The following is a 21,805-nucleotide window of genomic DNA, read 5'->3' on the forward strand; positions in this document are numbered from 1 at the left end:
GTATAATTAAAACGTTTACTGAATGTACTACATATCACTCCAAATAGTTTATGCTTTATCCAGTGCAGCGAATGCACCAGGGAGGATTTTATTTTGAAAGTGTTGAAAACTGGACGTCTTTTTAAAATGTATTCTAGCTAGTTAAATTGGCATTAGTTTCCTAAAATTTAAGATAATCATGAGAGGATATCGGCATAGGAAGTAGACACACGTAACGTACTCCAGACTTATTTAATCAAAATATTTTAATTTGTTTAAATCACCTTAAATCGGAAAAACAGTTTTATTTTGAAAGTGTTCGAAATCAGAGGTGAACCGAATGTCTTTTTAAAACGTAATCTAGTGAAATTGGCATTAAATTCCTCAAGTGCAAGATAATCCTATGAAATAAAATATTCATAGGAAGTAGACACACGTAACGTACGTACTCCAGACATATTAATGTAAATGTTTGAATTTGTTTAAATCGGAAAAACGGTTTTATTTTGAAAGTTCATCCGGAAATGGCTACATTTACGCTAGCATACTTGATGTACTTTTGAAGTTTATTAAGGGTACGTGGTTGGTAACCAACAGTTTAGAAGTTTTCGCTCTCACGTAGAGACGTTAGTTAGCTAATAATAAACAGACACGCCGGATACCGATGATGCTTCCTCGCCGGCAGGACTACGGAGTGAAGAGGACCGGAGGAGGCTCGGTGATAAACTTCAGGACGACCATTAACAGCTCGGGATCTATCAGCCGCAGCTCCGCGGTGCTGCCGTCGGTGCTCACGTTCCTGGTGATCGTCGCGTCCGGAGGCCTGCTGCTCATGATAGAGAAAGGAATGCTGAACAGCATGGAGACGCCTCTTAGTCCTCGGGGTAACAACGGCAAGAGGGTGGACTTCAGAAAGCTCGGACCGGCGGCTGAGGACGTGGACTCACAGGTATAAGATGATAATAAGATAAAATAAGATAATCCTTTATTAGTCCCACAGTGGGGACATTTACAGGATTACAGCAGCATAGTAGATAGTGCAAACAAGATGCATAGTAAAAAAGCAAGATCAAAATAAGTAATTAAGTAATAAAACAGTAAAGCATATTAAATAACTTTAAAAATCCACAATAACTAAAGTATATATAGTATATACAGACAGAATAATTGTTGTGCTGCACAGATTAGATAGAAATGTTTCTTTAATAAGAAGCACCGTGAAGTTCTGCTGGAGTTTTTGTCATGTGCATTTTATGTATGTTTCACAATATTTACAAGATCTGTTGCACAAACTGTGGGATTAAAGGCTCGACAAGCCATTTAGTGATGTTAGTGGGTGAAGAAATTTAGTGTTTAGTATTGCACTTCCTTGATGTTTGGGACTAAAAGACGGCTTTAAAAACTTTAAAGACTCGTGAATTTTAGTCCCATCATGCAACTTGTTAGTGTTCCTGTCTCACATCTGACTCCACACCTCCAGTCTGCATGCATACTTTCTGTTACATTGTCAAGCCTACGATTAGATAACCTTGATGACATCCCGGTGACGGTCAGCGTGTTGAGACTTGCTGTTAAACAGTTTTCACAAGGCTCAGGAACACAAACCAGGACCAGTAAACTGATGTGTAAAATAGCTGGAATGCACTTTTTAAGAGTCGCCGACTTGTGTTCCCACTCAGATCCTCCAGGAGATCCGTAACCGGACCATCAGGACCGTGTGCAGCCAGAAGAACATGCCCCACAGCGTCTGGTCCCTGAGCCCTCTGCAGAGGAAGACGCTGCTGCAGCACGTCCTGGTGAACGACCGCTACCACTTCCTCTACTGCTACGTGCCCAAGGTGGCCTGCTCCAACTGGAAGCGGGTGCTGAAGGTGCTGAACGGAGCCCTAGAGAGCGTGGACGTCAACATCAAGATGGACCACCGCAACGACCTGCTGTTCCTGTCCTCCCTGAAGCCCGAGGAGATCCGCTACCGCCTCAAGTACTACTTCAAGTTCATGTTCGTACGCGAGCCCATGGAGCGCCTGCTCTCCGCCTACAGGAACAAGTTCGGGGAGATCGAGTCCTACCAGAAGAAGTACGGCGTGGAGATCGTGAAGCGGTACAGGAAAAGTCGCGCCAAGGACGCGTCCGTGAAGGGCGACGACGTGACGTTCGCCGAGTTCGTCCAGTACCTGCTGGACGAGGACGCGGAGCGCATGAACGAGCACTGGATGCCGGTGTACAACCTGTGCCAGCCCTGCGCTGTGTCCTACGACTTCATCGGCTCCTACGAGCACCTGGAGAGAGATTCGGATTTTCTGCTGCAGCACGTCGGGGCGCCGCCTCACGTTCGCTTCCCGGAGAGGCAAACGTGGTACAAGCCGGTGACGGTGGAGACGCTGCACTATTACCTGTGCGGCTTACCGCAGAAGCTGCTGAGGGAACTGCTGCCCAAGTACATTCTAGACTTCTCCCTCTTCGCCTACCCTCTCCCCAACACGACCACTGAACACTGCCGGCATTAGAAATGTGCAATATTTTATAGTGAGATTTTGACAATTTTTTAATATTCTTTGGGAACAAAGGGTTTTTATAGCCGTTACACATTTTTACTTGAGATGTTTCCTCAAAACAAATTGACCACAAACCACTAAAGCTTGAAATCAGCTGAATACAAAGAATTAAAAAACGTTTTCCTGTCGTGCACTGTTACAGTAAAAGAACCAATGCAGTATATAAACAATGATGTAAATAAGGTTGCGAGAACAAACGTTGTATTTTGCCTGTTTCTTCATCTACACGTTGAGGAAGTCAAAGGGTTAATAGCTTCTGTGGGCATTCAGTGTTTCTTTGTTTCATGTCACCGCCTCTCCTAAAACTTTGGACTATTTACTTCGAAATAAAACTCAAGTTGAGCACATTTCTGTAATTTTTGTATCGCTTTATTTTATGAATAATTTAATAATTTAAAAAACAAAAACATGAAGTGTAATACACGTAACCACAGGGCTGAACTTCTTTCTTCTTGCTACGTATAATATGAGGTTATAGTTGCTGAGGACTAAATTCATTTCAGAAAGAACTCTCAAAGCGGGATCCTAATTTTGAAGAGCGGACACTTTGCATCCAGTTGAGTCAACGACAAGTTGGACAGAAAAAATACTAAATGTGTTTGAATGTTTCGCACATTCATGATTTCACAAAGGTCGCTGGCGGGTACGGAGACTCACGGAGACTTTCACAATTCATGTCCAGACTTAAACTTAAAGCTGCTAGTGGTTTCTGACTCACGCATCAAATCCTCCACTCGTCTGTCTCTCTAGTCGTTAATCCTTGAAGCTCACACTTCTGAAAGAGAAAGCAAAACATATTCTTTTTAATATTTTCAAAGAGCTTTTGATGAAATCAGGCTGAAGTATTTATACAAATACTTATGACTCAACATTTATTTTGTATCCAAAAGCTGTGCTTCCTGTTTAAAGGATTACATTTGTATTCATTTTAAACTTGGACCCTATTTTCCCACGTTTCTGTGTCTAAGTGACTAATGTGGACAACAGCATTGAGTGACAAACACATGAGAAAATACGGTCCAGGTTGAAACACCAGCGTTAATTCCCTGGATCGCAAATCTAAACCAAAAACAACGAGCTCTAAAAAACACGGCAGAATCATTTTCATGTCCGAAGCCTTACTTGTCCGCCGACCTGTCCGCCGACCTGTCTGCCGACCTGTCCGCCGACCTGTCGGTGGAGCGGTTCAGAGTTCGGAGGATGGAGCGCTCTGGGGAGGTGTGATGGGAACCGGCGGAGGCGTCGAGGGACATCGAGCTCTGCAGCGACGAGAAGGACAATCCCTGTCTGCGCATCTCCTGCACGGCTCGTTCACTGAGGACGCAGAGACGATCAGACAGTGTTACGTCCTTGTTACTACAACGTGTATTAAAGATACAAGTACCTACTTGTAAATGACTGTAAGACACTTATGATAATCAATAAAGTCATTGAGTCATTTTCTTTTTAAAAAGTCGTGAATAATTGCAGTTTGTTGTGTGTATTATATGTAAGGAAGTGGAGTATCGTTGGGACAGTCCGTCTGACTGATTTGACAAGAAAGTTATTAATTTATGTAAAATGAATCCTTAGTTTCAGCTCTGTATGTACAGATATTCTAAAAGTAGGACCGGTTTATTTTCACCAAGAGGACACACGTGGTTCACAGTAAACAGGAGATTTTCTGTAGCGTCTCTCTCATCCCGATGATATGCTACTTCAAAACGTTAAACATTGGAGGGATAGTTGGGAACGTCACACTTCTAAACATCCAGTTAATGAAGTCTGGTGGCTTTGACGAGAGCATAGATAACAATTCAGTTCCCCCGTCAATGTAAATATCGCGTACACTTAAACGGATTGATTTATTTTATGGTTGCTAAAATAGTTTCTCCAAACTGGACTTTAACAAACAGGAAGAAGAACGGCTGTTTTTGCAGCCCACCTCAAGTGAAGAACTAGCTAATATTGGGAATGAATCTAGTTAGTTGCATCAACTATGCTACCAATGAAGTTACAGGTCTATAAAATACATAACAAATGTATACGAGTTGAGTCACATCACAAAGGGAATATAAAATACCCTTTAGTGGTCACACCGACATATTGACTTTGGGTCTTTGTGCTGGCGTGCGAGTTGAAGAGTCAGCTCACCGTTCAAAGCGCTCGCTGGTCAACTGTCTTTTCAGGACGTCCATCTCCGTCTGCAGCTGAGACACTCTGCCGCGGAGCTGGGACACTTCTCTGGCATGCTCCGTGCTGAGTGCATTCACACACACACACACACATCATCATCAACAAACAGGGCATTTATTCAAGTGTTCCAGCTCGAGCCAACATGTGGGGTTTGTTTACGTTTTGCTATCGGCCAGCGTCAGCCTATCACGGAGGACCTTCAGCTCGGACTCTCTCTCGCTGGCTGTCAGGTGGGTTTGGAACTCCTTGTGCCGATTGGAAGAGAGAAGAGTCTCGAGGTTACGCACAGTCAGCCTCTCGCTGGCCATTTGCTTCTTCAGCAGCTCGGCCTCTGACCGAACATCCTCCAGTTCTCCTGTGACCTACAACACATGGTTTTATTACAGAAAGCAGAAGTAAGAGATGATAAGAAATCATCTGATTTCACCAGAATCCGACCCGGTGGCTCCGATGACGAGCTTTAAGAATAACTATATAGAAACAGACCATCTTCTCTCTGATGGTCTGGTTTACTGATGGAGGTCTGATAGAGGATCAGGACTAAACTGAGACTGGTTCAGGACCAGTTAAAGGTTCCTTACAGTAACTTTAAGCCAGAGAAGCAGGACTCACCCTCTCGAGGTCCATGCTCCTGGAGGTGAGCTGACGTACAGTGAGCTCCTTGCCAGAGTCCAGCTTGACGCACAGCTCCCTGACGGACGCCAGGTCAGAGAGGAGAGCTGCCTTCTCCTCCTGTGTTTTGTGTAGCTCCTCCTCCAGCCGGGACATCCCGCGCACCAGCGACGACACCTGGGCCTCGTACGCCTGCAGGGCCTGTGTGTGCTTTGAGGGAAACGCCGGAGTGAAAGGTACATTTATCACACGCTGGTATAAAGACTTAACACCTCTGAATGGCTTTACTATCCAGCAGCATCTCTCTCTACAGTTCTAGACCCTCCCACGTCTCACCTGCTGGATTTCTCTCCCCTGGTGGCCGACGGTATCGCGCAGGTGTCTGCGTTCTGTGTCTGAGGAGAGCAGCTCCAGGCGGATGGAGCTATTGAGGCCTTCGACCTGCTGCAACTTCTGCTCCCGCTCCTCCACCTCCGAGTGGGCCATCCTGAAACGCTCCAGCAGGTCCCTGTTGTGCTGCTCCTGTGGGGGGGTCGACACCAAGCGGTGAGCCATCAAGACAGGAGAAAGGGTGTGTATAGAACAACAGTATCTGCTGTACAGGCGACAAAGGCAGAGTCCCTCTTGCCTTTGTCGCCATCAGTTTCTCTATTCTGGACACTTCAGAGATGTAAGAGTGGACCCTCAACTTCAGCTCGTCCTTCTCGTGCAGCGCCTCCTCCATCTCCACGTGTACAGCCTGCACAAACACAACAGGAGTGTTGATTCCTGGTCGTTCCCTTCTTTATTCTCTTGGTATATAACCACATTACCATTCACGACATACTTGGTTCTCTCTGGTCATCGTAGCCAGGTCGTCCTGCAGCCTCCTGTTCTCTCTGACGGTGATTTCTTTGTCTCTCCTGAGTCCTGCCAGCTCCTCGTGGCCGGTGTCCAGCTGCCTCCTCAGGCTGCCTATCTCCCTCTCACGGCTGTTTAGCGCCCCCTGCAGCTGACTGCAAGGATCACACCTTTAACACTTCAGCTCACTATTTACAGCAGGACACATTTCATGGTGACGTTAAAAACCAACGCGGAGCTTTGAAAGCACGTTACTCACGCTAGCGAGTTGTCCAAGTTTGTGACTGTGAGTCTCACATTTTCAAGGGTCTGTTCCTGTGCAAATACAAAATATTATGCATCATTAGTGCTCTTTAGGCACAACTCATCATGGCTTTCAATGCATAGGTTACATTCTTCCTAATAAAACACTCACTTGTCCATATATGCATTGAAGAAGGTACTAGTCTACGTAATCATTCCTTCCCTCGTCACTAGGAGGAGACCTTCTCAAGATGAATGATCTTTTTCATTGTACATATGGTCATGCGAGTATTGTTTTTAGACAGACCTGGAAAGAATGTGAAGCTCTCCTTTAATCAAAGTGTGTAATCTTAATGAGGTGTGTAGGTGGAGGTTACCTTTTTAGACAGATCCTCCTGGAGAGCCACCAGTTTCTCGGTCTTTACATCCACCTCGTCCTGCAGAGCGTCCTTCTCTCTGTCCAGAGCAGAGATGGACTTCTGCAGAGCAGACAGGTCCTCCTTGTGCTTGGAGCCCCGCTGACTCAGCTCCCCTGTCAGACAAAACACAAATCAAGCAAACAAAACAAACACAAGTAGACCAACCAAGTGTGGCGGTCCATCCTGACCCTCATAACATCCACAAATATCCACCTATCGTCTCCTCCACTTCCTGGATGTGCTGATGGGCAGCGTGCAGCTCGTTGATCTTCACAGACAGCCTGTGTTGGGTGTCCGACAGTGACTGCTCCATCTGCTCCTGTAGCAGCCTACAGACAGACAACGAGCCCCGATCATTGTCAGGTCAGGATATGCAATGATGGGGCCAAAAGCTCAGTGGAAGTGGATACTGCAGATATACAATATATGGTCGTATTATCCATTGTCTACGGTCTGAGTTCTGCACACTGTTAGGCTCTAGGTTTATTATTATTGGAGAGTATTTGCCTGGATGTGCACTCACTCCGTCCCTCTTCCAAAATGTTTATGACGAACCTCAGAGCGTTAGTCTCGGCCCTCTGATGAGAAACCTCCTCTGCATTCTGGACCAGAGCGGCGGACCGAACCCTCAGCTCGTCCTCAGCGGCCTCCCTGTTCTCCTTCAGCAGACACACCTGAGACCGCAGCTCGAGCCTCTCGTGCTCAAACTTCACCCAAAAAGAAATACAATTAAATTACACAATGTGCCAGGGATCAAAGTTACAGTACTGACCATTGCATCATAACTGTGTCCTGGTGACATTTCAGACTTCACGAGCACACGCCTGAACAGATTCATCTAAATATCCACCAGGCTTACCCTCTTAACGGCGTTCTCCAGGTCGAGGATCCTCCTCTCCTCCGTCTGTCTGTCTGTGAGAACTGAAGTCTGGGCAACCTGCAGAAAGTTATTGTGTGCGTTAGGCTCAACACATTCAAGTTATACAACTAGTTTACAATATACCAATGTGGTCTCTGAGTTAAGGAGCGCTGCATCTAACGATTGTTTTCATTGTTAATTCATCTGCAGATGTTTTCAATTCATTGATTTTAGAAAACTGTTGTTGTGGTTGCATAAATGTAATTGATGGTGCTGTTAGATTGCTGCTAGACTGCCCCGCTAACCTTCACTCTCTCCATCAGTGCGTCTCTTTCTACGGTCGTCTGCTGGATTCTGACTTCTGCCCGTTTGATCTCCTCCCTTAGTTCCAGGAGATCTGCTGACGCGTCTGTTCTACGGGCCAGCTTCAAGTCCTCTTGAGCCTGAATGGACGACAACACTTGGTTACTTAAAAGTGTTTAAAGAAGAAGTCTCCCACCTGGTGGAATAACATTTGTAAAACTCACTTGTTTAAAGAGGGCTTTGAACCGGTCTCTCTCGGAGCTGAGGCCCTTCACACTGTTCTGGATGTCCTCCATGTGGTTCTCAAAGTCCAGCAGAGCGGCCTTCAGCTCATCTCTCTCCTTCAGTAAACGGAGCAGCTCCGTCTCTGCAGCGCCGCCCTGAAAATACGACGCCGTTAGATACTTGTTCCATCAGTTTTATGAGGAACAAAATAGTATGTTTTCTTCTTCCTTTCGTCTCGTACCCTCGTTGCTTTGGACCGAGGACTCCTGCCCCTGACTGGACTACGACTGGGGCTTGAATCCGGACCACCGGCCCCTCTGGCTCTTTTGTAGCGGTCCGCCTCCTGGCGATAGTAATCCCTCTCCTCCTCTAGACTCTTGACGAACGCGTCCAGCCGTGACGGGGAGCGTTCCCTTCCACAAACGCCATGTTTAGCCCGCATGGTCTCCAACTCCAGAACCAGGTCTTTGTCTAGAAACAAATAAAGATCCGCCCGGGTGGGTTTCGGGTAAGATTACTAGAATATATCACGAGTTTGGGCGGGCGGGCGAATAAGCGACGTTCCAAGCAGGTTATTGAGAAACATACAGAAACATTGCGTGTTATAGTCCATAACCTTCTGTAAGTTACGGCCCAATTCTGATTGTGACAGAACTTCCGAGGACCACCTTCCACAATAACAAGCTAAAAAACAAACGCTTAAGAACTTTCGCTGGTGCAGGTTGTCTCCTTTGATTGTAAACAAAACATCCGGTACATCCCTACACTAACGTCAAAGATGTAAAGCTGCTGTAAGAAAAGGTTTCAGCAGCTTCTCACCAGCTGCCATCGTTTTCTCCATTTTGTCCTGCAGCCTGAGTTTCTCCTGCTCCAGGAAGTTCACGAGTCCTTCCATCTTCTCGTTCTGCTCTCTGAGATCCTCCAGCTGGTCTCTGAGACGGTCTTTTTCAAAGTCTCCTTCGGAATGCTCCTTGGTTCAATCGACAACACGGGGCAGATATTTGGCAACCGTTTACGTTCACTGAAGAATGTCAGTAATGTTGTACAAAAGTTTAAAAGTATTCCAGTAAAGGAAATATAAAGTTAGAGTATTTTACTCTACGTACCGATCTTAACTTTGTGATGATGTTCTCCAAGTCTTCTACGATTTTCTGTTGCCTTTGAATTTCTTTCTGTTGATAAAAAAGTTTGAGGTTTGTTTTCACTTATTCACACTTTTATGTATTATTTATAGCATATGTAATAGTAAAGTAATGTTTGTGAGTATATTACAGGCAGATTGAACATGTAACACGTTGTCTTTGGTTCTTCTTTCTCGTATTCTTACTTTAGTTTCTTGCAGCTCCATGTCGGCCGTTTCCAACACGTGCTCCTTGTCCATCTCCAGCCGCTTTGCGAGGTCGTCGATGTGCGTCAGCTCTTCACACAGCTCCAGGTTCTTTATGGACAGATTGGCCACTTCGGTGGAGGCGTCCTTCTTCTTCTGCTGCAGCGCCTCCAGCTTCTGGTCCAGAGTCCTGTTGGTCTCCTGCAGGTACTCGATCTGTAGAACACAAAGCAGCAGCTTTTTCTTCCAGAGGAATGGGGCTCAGGACCGAGTTCACCGCTCTGTTGAAGCACCTTGTGTTCCAAAAAACTTAATTTCTACATCAGGGTAAAGGTTCTATGTGAACACTTACCTGAAGGTTAAGATGGGCGATCAGCTTCTCGTTGCTGACGTTCTGAGCCTCGAGAGAAATCACATCGTGAGGTCGTCCTCCGTGAAGAGCTCGGTTCATACGCTCGATCTCTTTGTCCCTCTCCTCCACCTAAAACAAGTGTTTAGGAAACAGGTTGAATAGCATTTAACACGTCACAGTATTAAACGCTTCTAGCTTTACTGTATTTCTTACCTGTGTGTTTAAGTGTTTTATATATTGTTGAGCGTTCTCCAGGTCGAGCTTGACTTTTATGATGTCTTCCTGTAGCTCATGAATCCTACAAATGAAATAAAAACTATGTCGAAACAGTCGCTGAAGCAGTAAGGCAACCATCTCACATATCAATCGAGCGGTTACCAATGACACAGCTCGGGCATCGCAAAAGAAGAAAACAGACCTTCCATCTGCCATCTGCAGCAGGTCGGCTATATACGGGTCATCAGGCTGCGACGCCGGATACGCTGATGTAGAGGAGGAAGGTATGAGCTCATCAATCTGCATCCTCTGTCGTCTGAAAGGGATGCTGCGCTTCTTTCCACCTGTGAGTGTTTGTGAGAGGAGGAGGAGGAGGATTCCATTCTTTAGTTCACTGTTGATTCTTGGTTGCTCTTTAAAATCTACCAGTCACTTTCAGTGTGTCGTCACAGAGCTGAGGTCGGACTCGTGGCTTTACCTGGCGTCTGCACCACCGCTTGCATGTTCTTCTCCTGCAGCTGTTGGATGCGCTCAGCTTTCGCCTTGCTGTCCTTCTCCAAGCAGCGGACTTTGTGCACATACTGGTTATTTAAAAACTTCAGGTCAGACGTCTGGTGGTCCAGTTTTCTGATGTGGGTCTTCAGCTCTAAAACAAGACAGGGTTGTGTCAAACCAGTTGTGTGCGTGTGTCAAGGATGTAAGAAAATGATTGAGATTACACTGAGGATGGACATCACAGCTTACCTCTGCTGACACGATCCTTCTCCTCCTTCAGCTTGAGAAGCTCGAGGTGCAGCTCATTGTTCTCCCGGACCACTCGGGCATTCTCCGCCCTATACGGCTCCAGAAGAGCGTCAAAGTTTCGAGTTTCTTTCTCAGATTTCCCTGCTGACAGTTTGGCATTTCGCAGGCTTTCGGTTGTGTGGACCAGGTCACTGTAACACAGATGAGAACATGTCTGAGGAACATCTCATCATCTGTAACTGACTTGCTGACATTAAAGGGGATAGTTTGCATTGTTCTGTAGTGTGTTACTATGAGGTTCTCCTCCACATTCAGGGTTCTACTACAGTAGATGAGTTTATAGAAACAGACAGGAGAACCAGCACGGGAGCAAAGTAATGTTCTGCTGTGGACGTATTTTAGACTCCTAACAGAATGTCTATCAGTTTAAGGGAAGCTATATTTAGAATGTTTTCACCTCTTTGCTCCCGTGCTGGTTCTCCTGTCTGTTTCTATAAACTCATCTACTGTAGTAGAACACTGACTGTGTAGAAGAACTCTCATACAAACACACTATAGAACATCACTACTGTCCCTTTAAGTTATGAAGGAGAGCAGGTGCAGACAGATTAAAGGCTTCACCTGAATAGTTTCTCCACCAGCGGCAGTGACTCTATTCCCAGAGGGTTTCTGTAGCCCAGCTGATCCAGACGCTTCCTCAGGTTGACGAATTTCCTCTCTGCATTGTTGTTCATGGCTGTGGCACTGAAGTTACCTACCATGACACAAACAAAACAGGCAGATTAGATTAGTCAACGGCAGATAAGATACTTACAATAAGACAGACAGACAGACAAATAGATAGACAGACCAACAGAAAGACAGACAGAGATATAGACAGATAGACAGACACTCACTCATTTTATTAATCCCGCAATTATGGTACAGGTAAATAAAATAACAGAGTAAAAATATTAAATATCAAATGCACAATATATACAATGAAATATAATAACAGGAAATTAATAATAATAATAATAAAAAATAAAAAAACTCTGACACTTTACAGAGGGGATAAAAATGAGATAAATATTTAAAAGCATACGACATAGAAATCAAGCAGTAATGACAACCTACTGTAAAGTGCAACGTACTGTGGCTAACTAACAGCTTGCTAACCTACAGTTAGCCATGTTTTTAGCTAGCGTTGGCTAACGTTACGTAGCTTATCTTACAGGCTAATGAGCAAACATTAGCATTGTATAGCTAACCAATGAGCTAGCTCAAGCTAAAACAAGCTACCGTTGACTCATTAGCTAGCTAGCTAACGTCAACTCTCGAGGAGTTAGCCTCAACGTACCGTGCTTGGAAGGACACCGTTTTACACGTTATTGTCCGTTAAAGTTTGATAGTCAACAACTCTTTTTGAGTTGACATGTTTTCCGCGGTAAAGAGGTTTGAAAAGAGCGCCGTTGATCTCCGTTTTGTTATTCGTCACCATGGAAGTGAGATGCAGCGGAGAGCATCTGGGGCAGCTTGTTTTGAGAGCCGGCGTTGTCCGTATCAGAAGGCGGGAGGGCGGAGTCAGGCCATAAACGTGTAAATAAATAGCTGTCATGTGCTTAACAACGAGATAACTACAAATATTGGACACAGAATTGAATAGGTTGGCAGCAGCAAATTTATTATGTACATATGGCATAAAGAAATAATAGACATACAACAAACGATTAAGTATTTAGAGCGCATCTGTTGAATCAAGCACACACACAATGCAGAAACATCTGCACCACTGTCAAGTGTACAAATCCCTTTCATTAAAATACACTGACACACACAGAAGAAATGTTCATCGTCCGAAAAAAACAAACAAATAAACAGTACATGATAGTTAGTGAGTAGCTAGTGTATCATCAGCCAATGTGAGGCGAATCACTCTTGAAAAGTGCATATAGCAGCCAGACTAATGGGACTGAGCAATGCTGGAGAAGTACTCCAACATGTCCTGGATGGTGAACTCCATGGTGATTCCAGATCCAGGGTAGCATCTGCCGATCAAGTCCTCAAAGTGCTTGTACTGACGGATGAACTCGTCCTGCATGGAGTGCCACACCACCTGGTGGAGAGAATCAGCATGAATCAGAGACGACGAGGAATCTCAACCAGCAGTTTCCCCTCATGACACTTTTATTTTTTTTATTTTCTCACCTGTAGCAGACTTTCCTCCTCACACAGATGTTTGTCCACCTTCTTGTAAAGGTTGTCGAGTCCCTTTTTCACCTCCTTGCCAGGATACTCTTTGATAACTTTACGCAGCTCTTGTTTGTTGAAGGCCAGCTGGTAGCTCACCTCCTCCTCGCGAACGCCCTGAGCCACGCGGGCCTCGACGCCTTCGAAGAAATGCTGCAGGAGGGAGATAACAGGTTAACCAGCTATGATGCATCGAATACAACCTCTCTGTAAATGCTCACGTCCTGCGTATCTACTCATGACCAGGAACGCGAAGAAACTTTGCGATAACTCCCGACTTACATTGAGTTTTTCTAGCGGCTGGCCCAGAGAGTTGATCACGTAGGACTGCAGATGGTCCGTGTATTTGTGCTTGGCCTCTCGCCGCTCTGCCTCCAGGCACGAGATCTTCAGACGCGACAGCGTGGAAAAGATGTGGTGGAAGTTCTCCATCATCACAACGTCCCGCGGCGTCTTCTGGCTTTCATTGGCGACCTTCTCCACTAAAAAAAAAAAAAAAACAATATTCAGGAGTTTGTTTGCGGGGGCATCGCATCGTCTCCAGCCAATTAAAGCAGGTCGGACCACATAGAGGTCTCACCATTCACGAAGACAGCCCTGATCAGTTTGACGTAAGCTTTGTCCAGGTCCCCTCGGCGCTCAGCGTTACGGAAGATCGTCTCAGCCAGCTCGGCAAACTCCTCGAACCCGGTGACAAAGAGGAGGATACCGACTTTGCTTTTCTTGGAGATCTTCACTTCCTCCATCTGTCTGATCTGAGCCGACTATGAGAAAAAGACACGTAGTATTAAATTCATAGCACGATATGTGTAAGAACATAAAAGGGAATACATATTCTTCCTCTTACCTGTAGAGCTTTTTATCAATCTAGAATGTTTTGAGTGTTGGAGGTATCGGCAGTAGAGATGTCTGTCTTCTCTACAATGATAATGGGCTTGTGGTGCAAAAAGTGCCAAAAAAATAGATGCATGATTCCTGATGTGTGCATCTACGGCTTCACATTTTAGTCCCATCATATTGGAGAGAAGACCAGGCGGCAACCTCCGGTTCTGCAGAGTGAAGTCGATGCTTCATGTGTTAAAGCTGCATTCTCTCTAGTGTCCACCAGGGGGCGACTCCTCTGGTTGTACAGAAGTCTATGAGAAAATGACTCTACTTCTTTCTTGATTTATTACCTCAGTAAACATTGTAAACATGAGTTTATGGTCTCAATCTCTAGTTTCAAGTCTTCTTCAATACAGCATGATGTTCATTTAGTAAATTATGGTCCATTTAGAGTCAAACAGACCATAAAGCAGGGGATGCTTTAGGGGCGGGGCTACACAGTGATTCATAACGTCAGTCCACAAACCAATAAGTGACGTCACGCCGACTACGACTACTTCGTATATACATGTCTATGGAGACGGTCGACATCTCCAACACTCGGCAACTCACACCGAAACAATCTAGATTGATAAATAACACTAAAGGAAACGTACGTTTTTGATTTTGGGGTAAACTTTCCCTTTATACTTTGTCTATTTGTCAAAAAGACGAGAAGTTTTGAACTCTACTCACAATGCATTTGTCAAAGTTCCTCTTGACAGTGACTAGAACGTTCCCCAGAGTCGTGCTGAGGTAAGAGCCCGGGTCGACGTTCTCGGCGGTCCACACGTGGTGACTCATCTTCACCAGCATGTACAGAGAGTTGAAGCTGTCGATCTTGTCGCCCAGAGCGATGAGACTGTTGAGCTCCGTCTCGATGCTCTGAAAGATCTTATTCATCATCAGCCGCACGACGTCTTTCCTTCAGTCACGAAAATACATTAAAAAAAGAGGTGAAACAAAGAGAAGCGGTTATTTCATGGACGATATATAAATAATGTTTTTTTGCAAGTAATAGACGGGTTATTTTTTTGCAGCATAACTGTCAGCCGACGATGTGAAACTACTCACTCTGAGGACAAAGACTGTCTGTGTTCAGCCTGGGGAGGTATTCTTGACAGCGTGCCTCCATCTGTCTCCTCCGTCTCAGGCTGTCAACACAAGAAACACAAAACATGACAAATCCGAAGAAACTTGATGACAATGCACCCGTTATTTCTGAAATATATCTCGGGCAAGACAAAATTCAGATTGACGCCGCTGATGTAGATTCACCTGAGCGAGGGGGGGCATGACTGCCAGGTGCTGCTGCAGCTTGAAGAACTTGCTGATGAAGTCTTGTTCAGCCAGACACAGAGGCTCCAGCTCACTGAGGACCTGCTCAAATATCTGTAAAAGAGAAACTCGTTTAATACAGAGCAGCACGTGTACATAGTTTTATTTCCATTACACATTTTACCTTCTAATCCGCTATATTTTCTTCCTTTTTTTAAATGGCCAAAAATACACATTACATCATAGGAAGAAGCATGTAAAAACTGATGTTATTGTCGGAATCTTAACTTTTCCGACGGTCCTTGAACACATCATGTGTTACAAACATTTCTATCAGGAAAAAGCAACCAAATCAAAAGCTTAAAATTGTGATATTGCATCAAAAACACTTTTCCACATGTCTCATTTTAAAGTTCTCCCAAAGAAGCTCTTTGCCCCAAACAGATTCTGGAAAAAAAAACAGTCACATTAAGAAAATTTGGTGAAACTTTGACTGAACTGTAGGCACATAGCAGACGAGAGGTTGTAAAAATGTAAATAGTTAAATATGTATAAACAGGTGGAGCCTCCATTGTTATTTATTGGAAACACTGGTGGACACTTGGAAAAAGTTGGATATGTAGATTCCATTGTTGTACAATTTTTGTATAATAAATTATCGAAGAAGTTCAACTTATGTTGTTTCTTTGTTAATGATTTATGGCGTTATAACTATGTTATAAAGCACAAAAGACAGCATTCTCTCCCAACTTCTAGCCATGATTGTGTCTCCATAGACGTGCAGGATTCTTATATTTCAGTGAAAACAAGGCCACAGCGAGTAGTGAGTTCAAATTAATAGTTTGGTTAAACAGAAATAATCTGTGTATATCTGTCACCTTGTCAAACTTGGTCCTGTCGGCCACGTCCAGGTCGGAGGCGGACATGTTGCCCATGTCCAGCAGCGAGGACGACTGGGACCGCCGGCTGTTGGAGCCCTGCACGGTCAGCTTGTTCAGGCTCGAGGTCGAGCCCGTCAGCTTCCCAGAGCTGCCGTGGAGGCCTAACAGAGCACAGCACAGCACGCACGTCAGGTGTTCAGTCGGAGAGAGTGTCAACCCCGGCAGGCGTTTAAACAGTCAATTATGACACTATTACTCAATAAATTAAGCAGTCAAATGATTTAAAAATAATATGGATATCAAAGGTTAGCTTTTCTCATAGAATCAGAAGATGTGACGATGCATTCATCTGCACTGTGAAGATGTAGCACAAACCAACCAGGTCCATGGAGAGGTAATGGTGTGGCAGGGCTGATAAAGTGGTATGTGTCGGGGGTTAGCGAAGGGCGCCGAGCAAAGGTTTTCCTTTTAGTGCGGCGGTGTGAGGCGGAGTGGTGAGAAGCAGCGGGCAGTAATTGACAGTGGAACAGCTCTGTTGCCGAAGGTCGTACTTACTCTCCGTTTCCTGTTTGAGTGCGCTCTCTTTCCGCGGAAGCGTGGCTGCAGCCAGTTAGAAAGGCGGGCATCAGAGACAGAGACAGGTTAGAGCTCAGAACATGCAGCATGGGGAGGGGTGAGGCTGGATGTTAGACGTACACAGTTACATATATGCTGACGTGCACTGCGGTGGCTTAGCTATGCTGGTAGCTCGGACAAAACCTTTTGGAAAACAATCTTCTTTTATGTTTGTTTTCAGCAGGAAAAGCCGACACAGAATGCAGGAAGCAGAGTTTCTAGAATGCTCGACCTAGAGTCCTCTTCAGACTTTAAATATTCAAAAGAGCAGAGAATTCAGAGCATGTGAGGTCCTTCAAAAGTAAAACAAGGGGCAGGACTCAAGCATCTTACTAGCACACATTAGTTGGTAAAAATATGCTTTTGGTAACAGATGTGATGCAGAAAAGACCGTAAAACGCTGAGGCCCTGTTTCCTTATTTATACACTAATAACTCCATAGTACAATAAACAATACTGGACAAAATAATCTGGAGATGCAAGTGAAATTCTCATTGCCGTTGAGTAAACTAGATGGTACAGAAAAAAAGAAGCAAGAAGACAAAAACAGTTGTTACTTGAGACACACAATAAGACGAACGTGCTTCACGTCTTCGCTGCAGCTCTCACCGAACTTGCCCTTGGCCTCCTTGGTTGTACCCGCCATCTTTATCTTGGCAACCTCAAAGAAGTCTTTGATTTCTCGTTCGTATAATCTGCTCATATAGTCAACGTAGGTCTAAAAACAACAAGGGGAGATGACATTTGTTTAGGTCTAAAACATCACATCTTGAGTACTCAAGTGTTTAAGGAATAACTCAACATTTTGACTGACTCAGAGAACCGTCTCCTGGCTGCAGCTTCATTCTTGAAGTTATAATTCTTCAGATTTTCATGGAATCTAACCCAGTTATTGATAATGTTTATGGTCGGCATTTCTTTCCTGCAACAGCCATTAAATGACTTCTCTATGGAGTAGTTTTCATTGTTAGTGTTGCTGTCACCACGGGACTGAAATCTACGGGATGACAACTGTAACGGACAGATATGAGCGGTGTGAATCCTCTCATCTAGCTCTGGTGTACGACGATATGTTGGGCTCATTGTAGGTAAAAAAAATGAAAAAATAAATCTCTAATATTAACGAAGTCAGGGGGTAATATTCAGAGGAAAGAAATGTGCAAGAAAAATCAGATACTCTCTGAGATTAAAATGTAAATTTGCCAGAAAAGATTTCACAAAATACGAGAAAAAAAATATTAACAGATAAAATTATCTTAGATCAAAATGTAATTAAGGTCACAAATTTACGAGAAAACAACTTCAAAAAAAAAAAAAAAAAGAATCTTGGAAATTCTGTCATGTAGGCGTTTCTCTACTACTCCTTTAACTACGTAGCCAGATAACAGCACTGACCCTCGACAGGCCCTCGTACTTCTCCCGGTGGGTGTTCTTCAGCCACTCCATGAGCTTGGAGTAGCGCAGCAGGTCCCTGTGGAGGGGGCTGTGTTTGGGGAGGTTCAGCTCGGCCGTGTGCTGCGACAGTGTGGAGCTCTGGTCGTGGCCCTGGACGACAGAGCGACGGCAGACAGTTAGAAATGTAATCAATGAAAGCGTTAGTGTAGACTGAAACCGAATATTAGTGTCCCATTCCATCCACAAACACACTCAACACACCAGGAATATTTACTCATCACAAACATCTGGGAATGTTGCCTCAAACTACCACAAAAAAACGAATGATTTTCGAGGTAAATAAACACTTCTTCAACTCAAACTCTCTTTCTGCCGTACTGACGTTCTCCTCTCTTCCCCCTCATCGTCATGTTGCTCAGTATCCACTGACATGCACTCAGAGCAGACAGGCACAGGACTTCATCACATGAGACAGCACCAAAACACAAAAGAAGAGCCCTCAGCTGTGAGGAGTGCAGACTGTTGATGAAGGAGGAGGAAGATGAGCGGTGGCCCGTCAGCTTCGACATCAAATAAGAGATGTTAAGTAGTTAGAAAATGTACCCCATGCAATAAAGAATGGGCTGCGTTAGGCAGATGGAGGGCAGGAGGTCTCATGTAAGTTGGAGTGACGGTGTGAGAGGTCAAACACTATGCGGCGGGGGGGGGGGGGGGCTGTGAGGGTACTCACTGGAAGCGACAGACAGGAGGACCTATAGAACTGAGGGATGGTCATTTTGAAGTGACTGAAGTGGTTGAACTGACACACAGAGACAGAGAGAGATCAGAGAGGGATGATTCAAAGTGAGCACAACACGGACAGACAAGAGTAGGAGGGGAGGACACAACCAGGAAGGAAATGACACAAGGAGAGTAAGAGAGTCACGGATAAACAGGAAGTCCGTGACGGGGGTGAGGGAGAGGGAGAACAGGAGAGAGAGACTCCCTTTCGCAGCAGATTCACAATGACAAGTTGTGAGAACGACAAAAGGTTTTAGTCTTGAATCTGCTTCAAAGTAAAGGAGCTGCTCCCTCTACTTAGTTGGACAGAACTTTAAGTAACATTTGCACCAAATATCTGCTGCGCATTAGCTCATTTAAAGCCGCGGGTGTTTTAAGGATCACACGGTCTCTTTTTGTCTTATTCGTGCAGGTTTAACGGGCTTGAAAGACACGCTAACCTTTTGTGAATTGAGCAACTAAATGAATCATTTAAACCAAAAAACAAACCATAACAGTTTACAAACAGCCTGTTTGATAGCAAAGCTCAAAGAGTACTCATTCTGCAGTAAAATGTCCCTTGTAACCGATATATTATTATATATGACATTACTATTAATATTAATACTGGTGCCACCGTGTGTAAGCAGCATTTTACTGTTGTAGCTGGTCGAGATGGAGCAAATTGTAACTACTTTATCTACTAAACTAGTAAAAAATGAAAATGTTTCTCTCTGAAACGTAGCGGAGTAGAAAAATGTAACATCCTCATACTCGTTTATAGATGCTCTTGTAGATATTTAATGCTCCAGGGACATTAAATCAGTAAAAATACAGTTTAAAGGATATCTTCCTATGTAGCTGCAACTTACAAATCAGAGTAATGCTACACTAAATGCTCTTTAACACGTTATGTGTAATTAGTAAGTCTGGCGTTGCTGTTACCTGGTGAACGAACACGTTGTTGAGGTGATTGGTGAGGCGGCGAGCGAAGGTGTCCCTCAGCTCGGCGAACAGGAGGTGCTGCTGCGTCACAGCCATCAGCTTCTCGTGGCCTTGGGAGGGAAAAAAGACACTAATCTCACGAAAACGTATCGGCATTTGTAAGCATTTAACATTCAAATAAACTGAATGAATCTGCTCGTATCCACGCCAAAGATTTAGTTGATCGACAAGTGCGATGTGTAAACTAACCGGGTCGCAGCGCCACGTTCATGCACTGGGAAAGAGCCTCGGAGGCGTTGATGCAGGCCTCGATGCCTTTAGGGGAGGTCAGGTCTCCCTCCTGTAAGGCTCGGATGTGTCCCTTTGACAGGTCCATGTAGTTCTACAGGAGGAAAGACACAACGCAGGCAGCAAGAGAGAGAAAAACAATCCAGCAATTAAAATAGTGTATTGTTATGGCTTCATATCTGTTATTGTGTTTGTGTCTCACAACAACAGAAACTCGGTAACAGATGGAGGCAGCAGGAGAGCAGCAGCTCCTGTGTCCTGAGAGGTAGAATCAGTGTTTGAGTGAATGGAGTCTGGTGTGTTTGTAGAGATCATAGATAACAGCTTGAGTTCCCCTCAGAAAGGTCTGTCTGACAGCAAGGTAAAGAGCTGAAGACATTCTGAATATAGCTTCACTTCAACTGAGAGACATTCTGTTAGGAGTCTAACATACGTCCACAGCAGAACATCAACTTTGCTCCCGTGCTGGTTCTCCTGTCTGTTTCTAGGAACTCATCTACCGCAGTAGAACCCGGACTGTGGAGGAGAACCTCATACACACACTACAGAACATCAGTACTAAATGTGCTCCTAACCACTAAGAACTGGATCTCGTCCAGCAGTTTGACGTTGTTGGTGTTGCTGATCTGGATGAGGCGGTTGCTCTGTGAGATCTGGTCCATCTGCTCCTTGACGCTCTGCAGCATCTCCTCGTAGCTGCTCAGCTTCCCCTCGATGGTGTCCACCTCGCCCAGCGCCTCGTCCAGCAGCTGCATCAGGATGTTGACCTGCTTCTCCGACGCCATGATGGACTGGATGTTGGCCTTAAATAGTGGTCAAAAAGGAAGAGGGTATTAATATGAAATCATTTCTGTCCATAACATCGCAATACCTTTCACTTCACTCACCCCGTCGAGGACCTGCAGCTCCCTGGAGAGCTGCTCTGCGAAGCCCTCTGCATTGGAGACGGCGTACTCGCACATCTCCATCATGCTCTCGATGTCCTGCTCCTCGCGGGTGCTCAGCTCCTGGTAGTCGTCCAGGGCGTCCTCGTCGCCTCCGGCCACGCTCTGACTCTCGCCACTCGGCACGGACTCTAACGCCACAGACAGAGAAGGAAATGCTCGCTGAAGACAAGAGCGAGTCCAAGACACATTCTGATATCTTCCAACACATCAGGGTTCATAAAACACCTCTACTAAGAACAACTACAGACAAAAATACATTCGGTGACGAGGAAAAACAACACATTTTAAAGCAGCTACTCATTTTCTGCGAGAGATGGAAGAAGTATTCTTGCAATCTGGAATAACTACTATCAGCTAAATGCACTTCTTATGTTTGTTCTTGATTAAAAAAGACTGTAAATTAAATTAAAGTACAAAAACATAAACATCTGCACTTAACTGTGCTCTGGAAAAATAAGAAACAATATGAGCTCCAAGTTTCGGTCAAAATATACAGAGTACATTAATGCACACATCAGTGAATAATCATATGAACTAAAGGTGGAATGGACACGTAAATGAGGTAAAACATAACCTAAATGTGTGTTATGATTATAGAAAAACATGAATCATGCCATCCGTATTTAGTGTCAGATAATTCACACAGCTGGAGCTTTAAGGAGGTGAGAGTCTCTAATGAGAATGGGGGGGGGGGGGGGGGGGGGGGGGGATAACACACAAAAAAAGGGGAGGGGGGGGAGGGGGGGGGAAGAAGA

At 44.8% G+C, this 21,805-nt stretch overlaps 3 protein-coding genes across 7 annotated transcripts in view; 1 reads left to right on the top strand and 2 right to left on the bottom strand.

Moving 5' to 3' along the window:
• The first annotated feature begins 547 nt into the window (after positions 1 to 547).
• Positions 548 to 4,104, top strand: chst14 (carbohydrate (N-acetylgalactosamine 4-0) sulfotransferase 14). Its single transcript, XM_031868343.1, has 2 exons — positions 548 to 928; positions 1,659 to 4,104. Exons 1-2 carry the CDS (start codon positions 644 to 646, stop codon positions 2,484 to 2,486), a joined length of 1,113 nt encoding a protein of 370 aa, XP_031724203.1. The 5' UTR covers positions 548 to 643; the 3' UTR covers positions 2,487 to 4,104.
• On the bottom strand, positions 1,211 to 12,387 carry cep135 (centrosomal protein 135). 2 transcript variants are annotated; one of them, XM_031868338.1, is made up of 26 exons: positions 12,189 to 12,387; positions 11,471 to 11,603; positions 10,850 to 11,040; positions 10,584 to 10,751; positions 10,308 to 10,449; positions 10,103 to 10,187; positions 9,890 to 10,018; positions 9,538 to 9,753; positions 9,317 to 9,382; positions 9,030 to 9,177; positions 8,452 to 8,681; positions 8,210 to 8,365; positions 7,988 to 8,125; positions 7,683 to 7,760; positions 7,379 to 7,530; positions 7,037 to 7,152; positions 6,782 to 6,936; positions 6,421 to 6,476; positions 6,148 to 6,316; positions 5,950 to 6,060; positions 5,658 to 5,843; positions 5,322 to 5,531; positions 4,869 to 5,071; positions 4,668 to 4,772; positions 3,657 to 3,848; positions 1,211 to 3,309 (listed from the first exon to the last, which is right to left on the bottom strand). In XM_031868338.1, the coding sequence occupies exons 2-26, from the start codon at positions 11,581 to 11,583 to the stop codon at positions 3,288 to 3,290; spliced, it is 3,537 nt and encodes a 1,178-aa protein (XP_031724198.1). In that variant the 5' UTR covers positions 11,584 to 11,603; positions 12,189 to 12,387; the 3' UTR covers positions 1,211 to 3,287. The 2 variants fall into 2 exon arrangements, with proteins under 2 accessions (XP_031724198.1, XP_031724197.1); XM_031868337.1 differs by having other exon boundaries at positions 9,030 to 9,180.
• Positions 12,388 to 12,491: 104 nt separating this feature from the next.
• Positions 12,492 to 21,805, bottom strand: part of exoc1 (exocyst complex component 1) — a 12,060-nt gene continuing 2,746 nt past the window's right edge. For 2 of the 4 annotated variants that reach the window (XM_031868340.1, XM_031868339.1), the window contains 15 exons: positions 20,991 to 21,178; positions 20,679 to 20,906; positions 20,065 to 20,197; positions 19,816 to 19,925; positions 18,112 to 18,261; positions 17,326 to 17,434; positions 16,657 to 16,701; positions 16,099 to 16,262; positions 15,221 to 15,334; positions 15,017 to 15,096; positions 14,639 to 14,867; positions 13,659 to 13,842; positions 13,361 to 13,560; positions 13,037 to 13,231; positions 12,492 to 12,944 (listed from right to left, as the gene is read on the bottom strand). In XM_031868340.1, the coding sequence (XP_031724200.1) occupies positions 12,792 to 12,944; positions 13,037 to 13,231; positions 13,361 to 13,560; positions 13,659 to 13,842; positions 14,639 to 14,867; positions 15,017 to 15,096; positions 15,221 to 15,334; positions 16,099 to 16,262; positions 16,657 to 16,701; positions 17,326 to 17,434; positions 18,112 to 18,261; positions 19,816 to 19,925; positions 20,065 to 20,197; positions 20,679 to 20,906; positions 20,991 to 21,178 (2,282 nt within the window). In that variant the 3' untranslated portion in view covers positions 12,492 to 12,791. The remainder of the gene's footprint in view (positions 12,945 to 13,036; positions 13,232 to 13,360; positions 13,561 to 13,658; positions 13,843 to 14,638; positions 14,868 to 15,016; positions 15,097 to 15,220; positions 15,335 to 16,098; positions 16,263 to 16,656; positions 16,702 to 17,325; positions 17,435 to 18,111; positions 18,262 to 19,815; positions 19,926 to 20,064; positions 20,198 to 20,678; positions 20,907 to 20,990; positions 21,179 to 21,805) is intronic. The other 2 variants (XM_031868342.1, XM_031868341.1) reach the window with 1 other exon arrangement.

Source organism: Anarrhichthys ocellatus, unplaced genomic scaffold (assembly GCF_004355925.1).
Source record: "Anarrhichthys ocellatus isolate YVR2014 unplaced genomic scaffold, GSC_Weel_1.0 scaffold42, whole genome shotgun sequence".
Classification (NCBI taxonomy): domain Eukaryota; kingdom Metazoa; phylum Chordata; class Actinopteri; order Perciformes; family Anarhichadidae; genus Anarrhichthys; species Anarrhichthys ocellatus.

What these genes read in the sequence shown, in the direction of transcription:
- cep135 (XM_031868337.1), bottom strand. Translation starts at nt 11,583, where the DNA reads ATGAACAACAATGCAGAGAGGAAATTCGTCAACCTGAGGAAGCGTCTG. An exon ending in CACTGATGGAGAGAGTGAAG is followed by an intron (nt 7,761 to 7,987) that starts GTTAGCGGGGCA and finishes AACTTTCTGCAG; the next exon opens with GTTGCCCAGACTTCAGTTCT. An exon ending in AGGAGGATCTGTCTAAAAAG is followed by an intron (nt 6,477 to 6,781) that starts GTAACCTCCACC and finishes GTATTTGCACAG; the next exon opens with GAACAGACCCTTGAAAATGT.
- chst14 (XM_031868343.1), top strand. Translation starts at nt 644, where the DNA reads ATGATGCTTCCTCGCCGGCAGGACTACGGAGTGAAGAGGACCGGAGGA. An exon ending in CTGAGGACGTGGACTCACAG is followed by an intron (nt 929 to 1,658) that starts GTATAAGATGAT and finishes GTTCCCACTCAG; the next exon opens with ATCCTCCAGGAGATCCGTAA.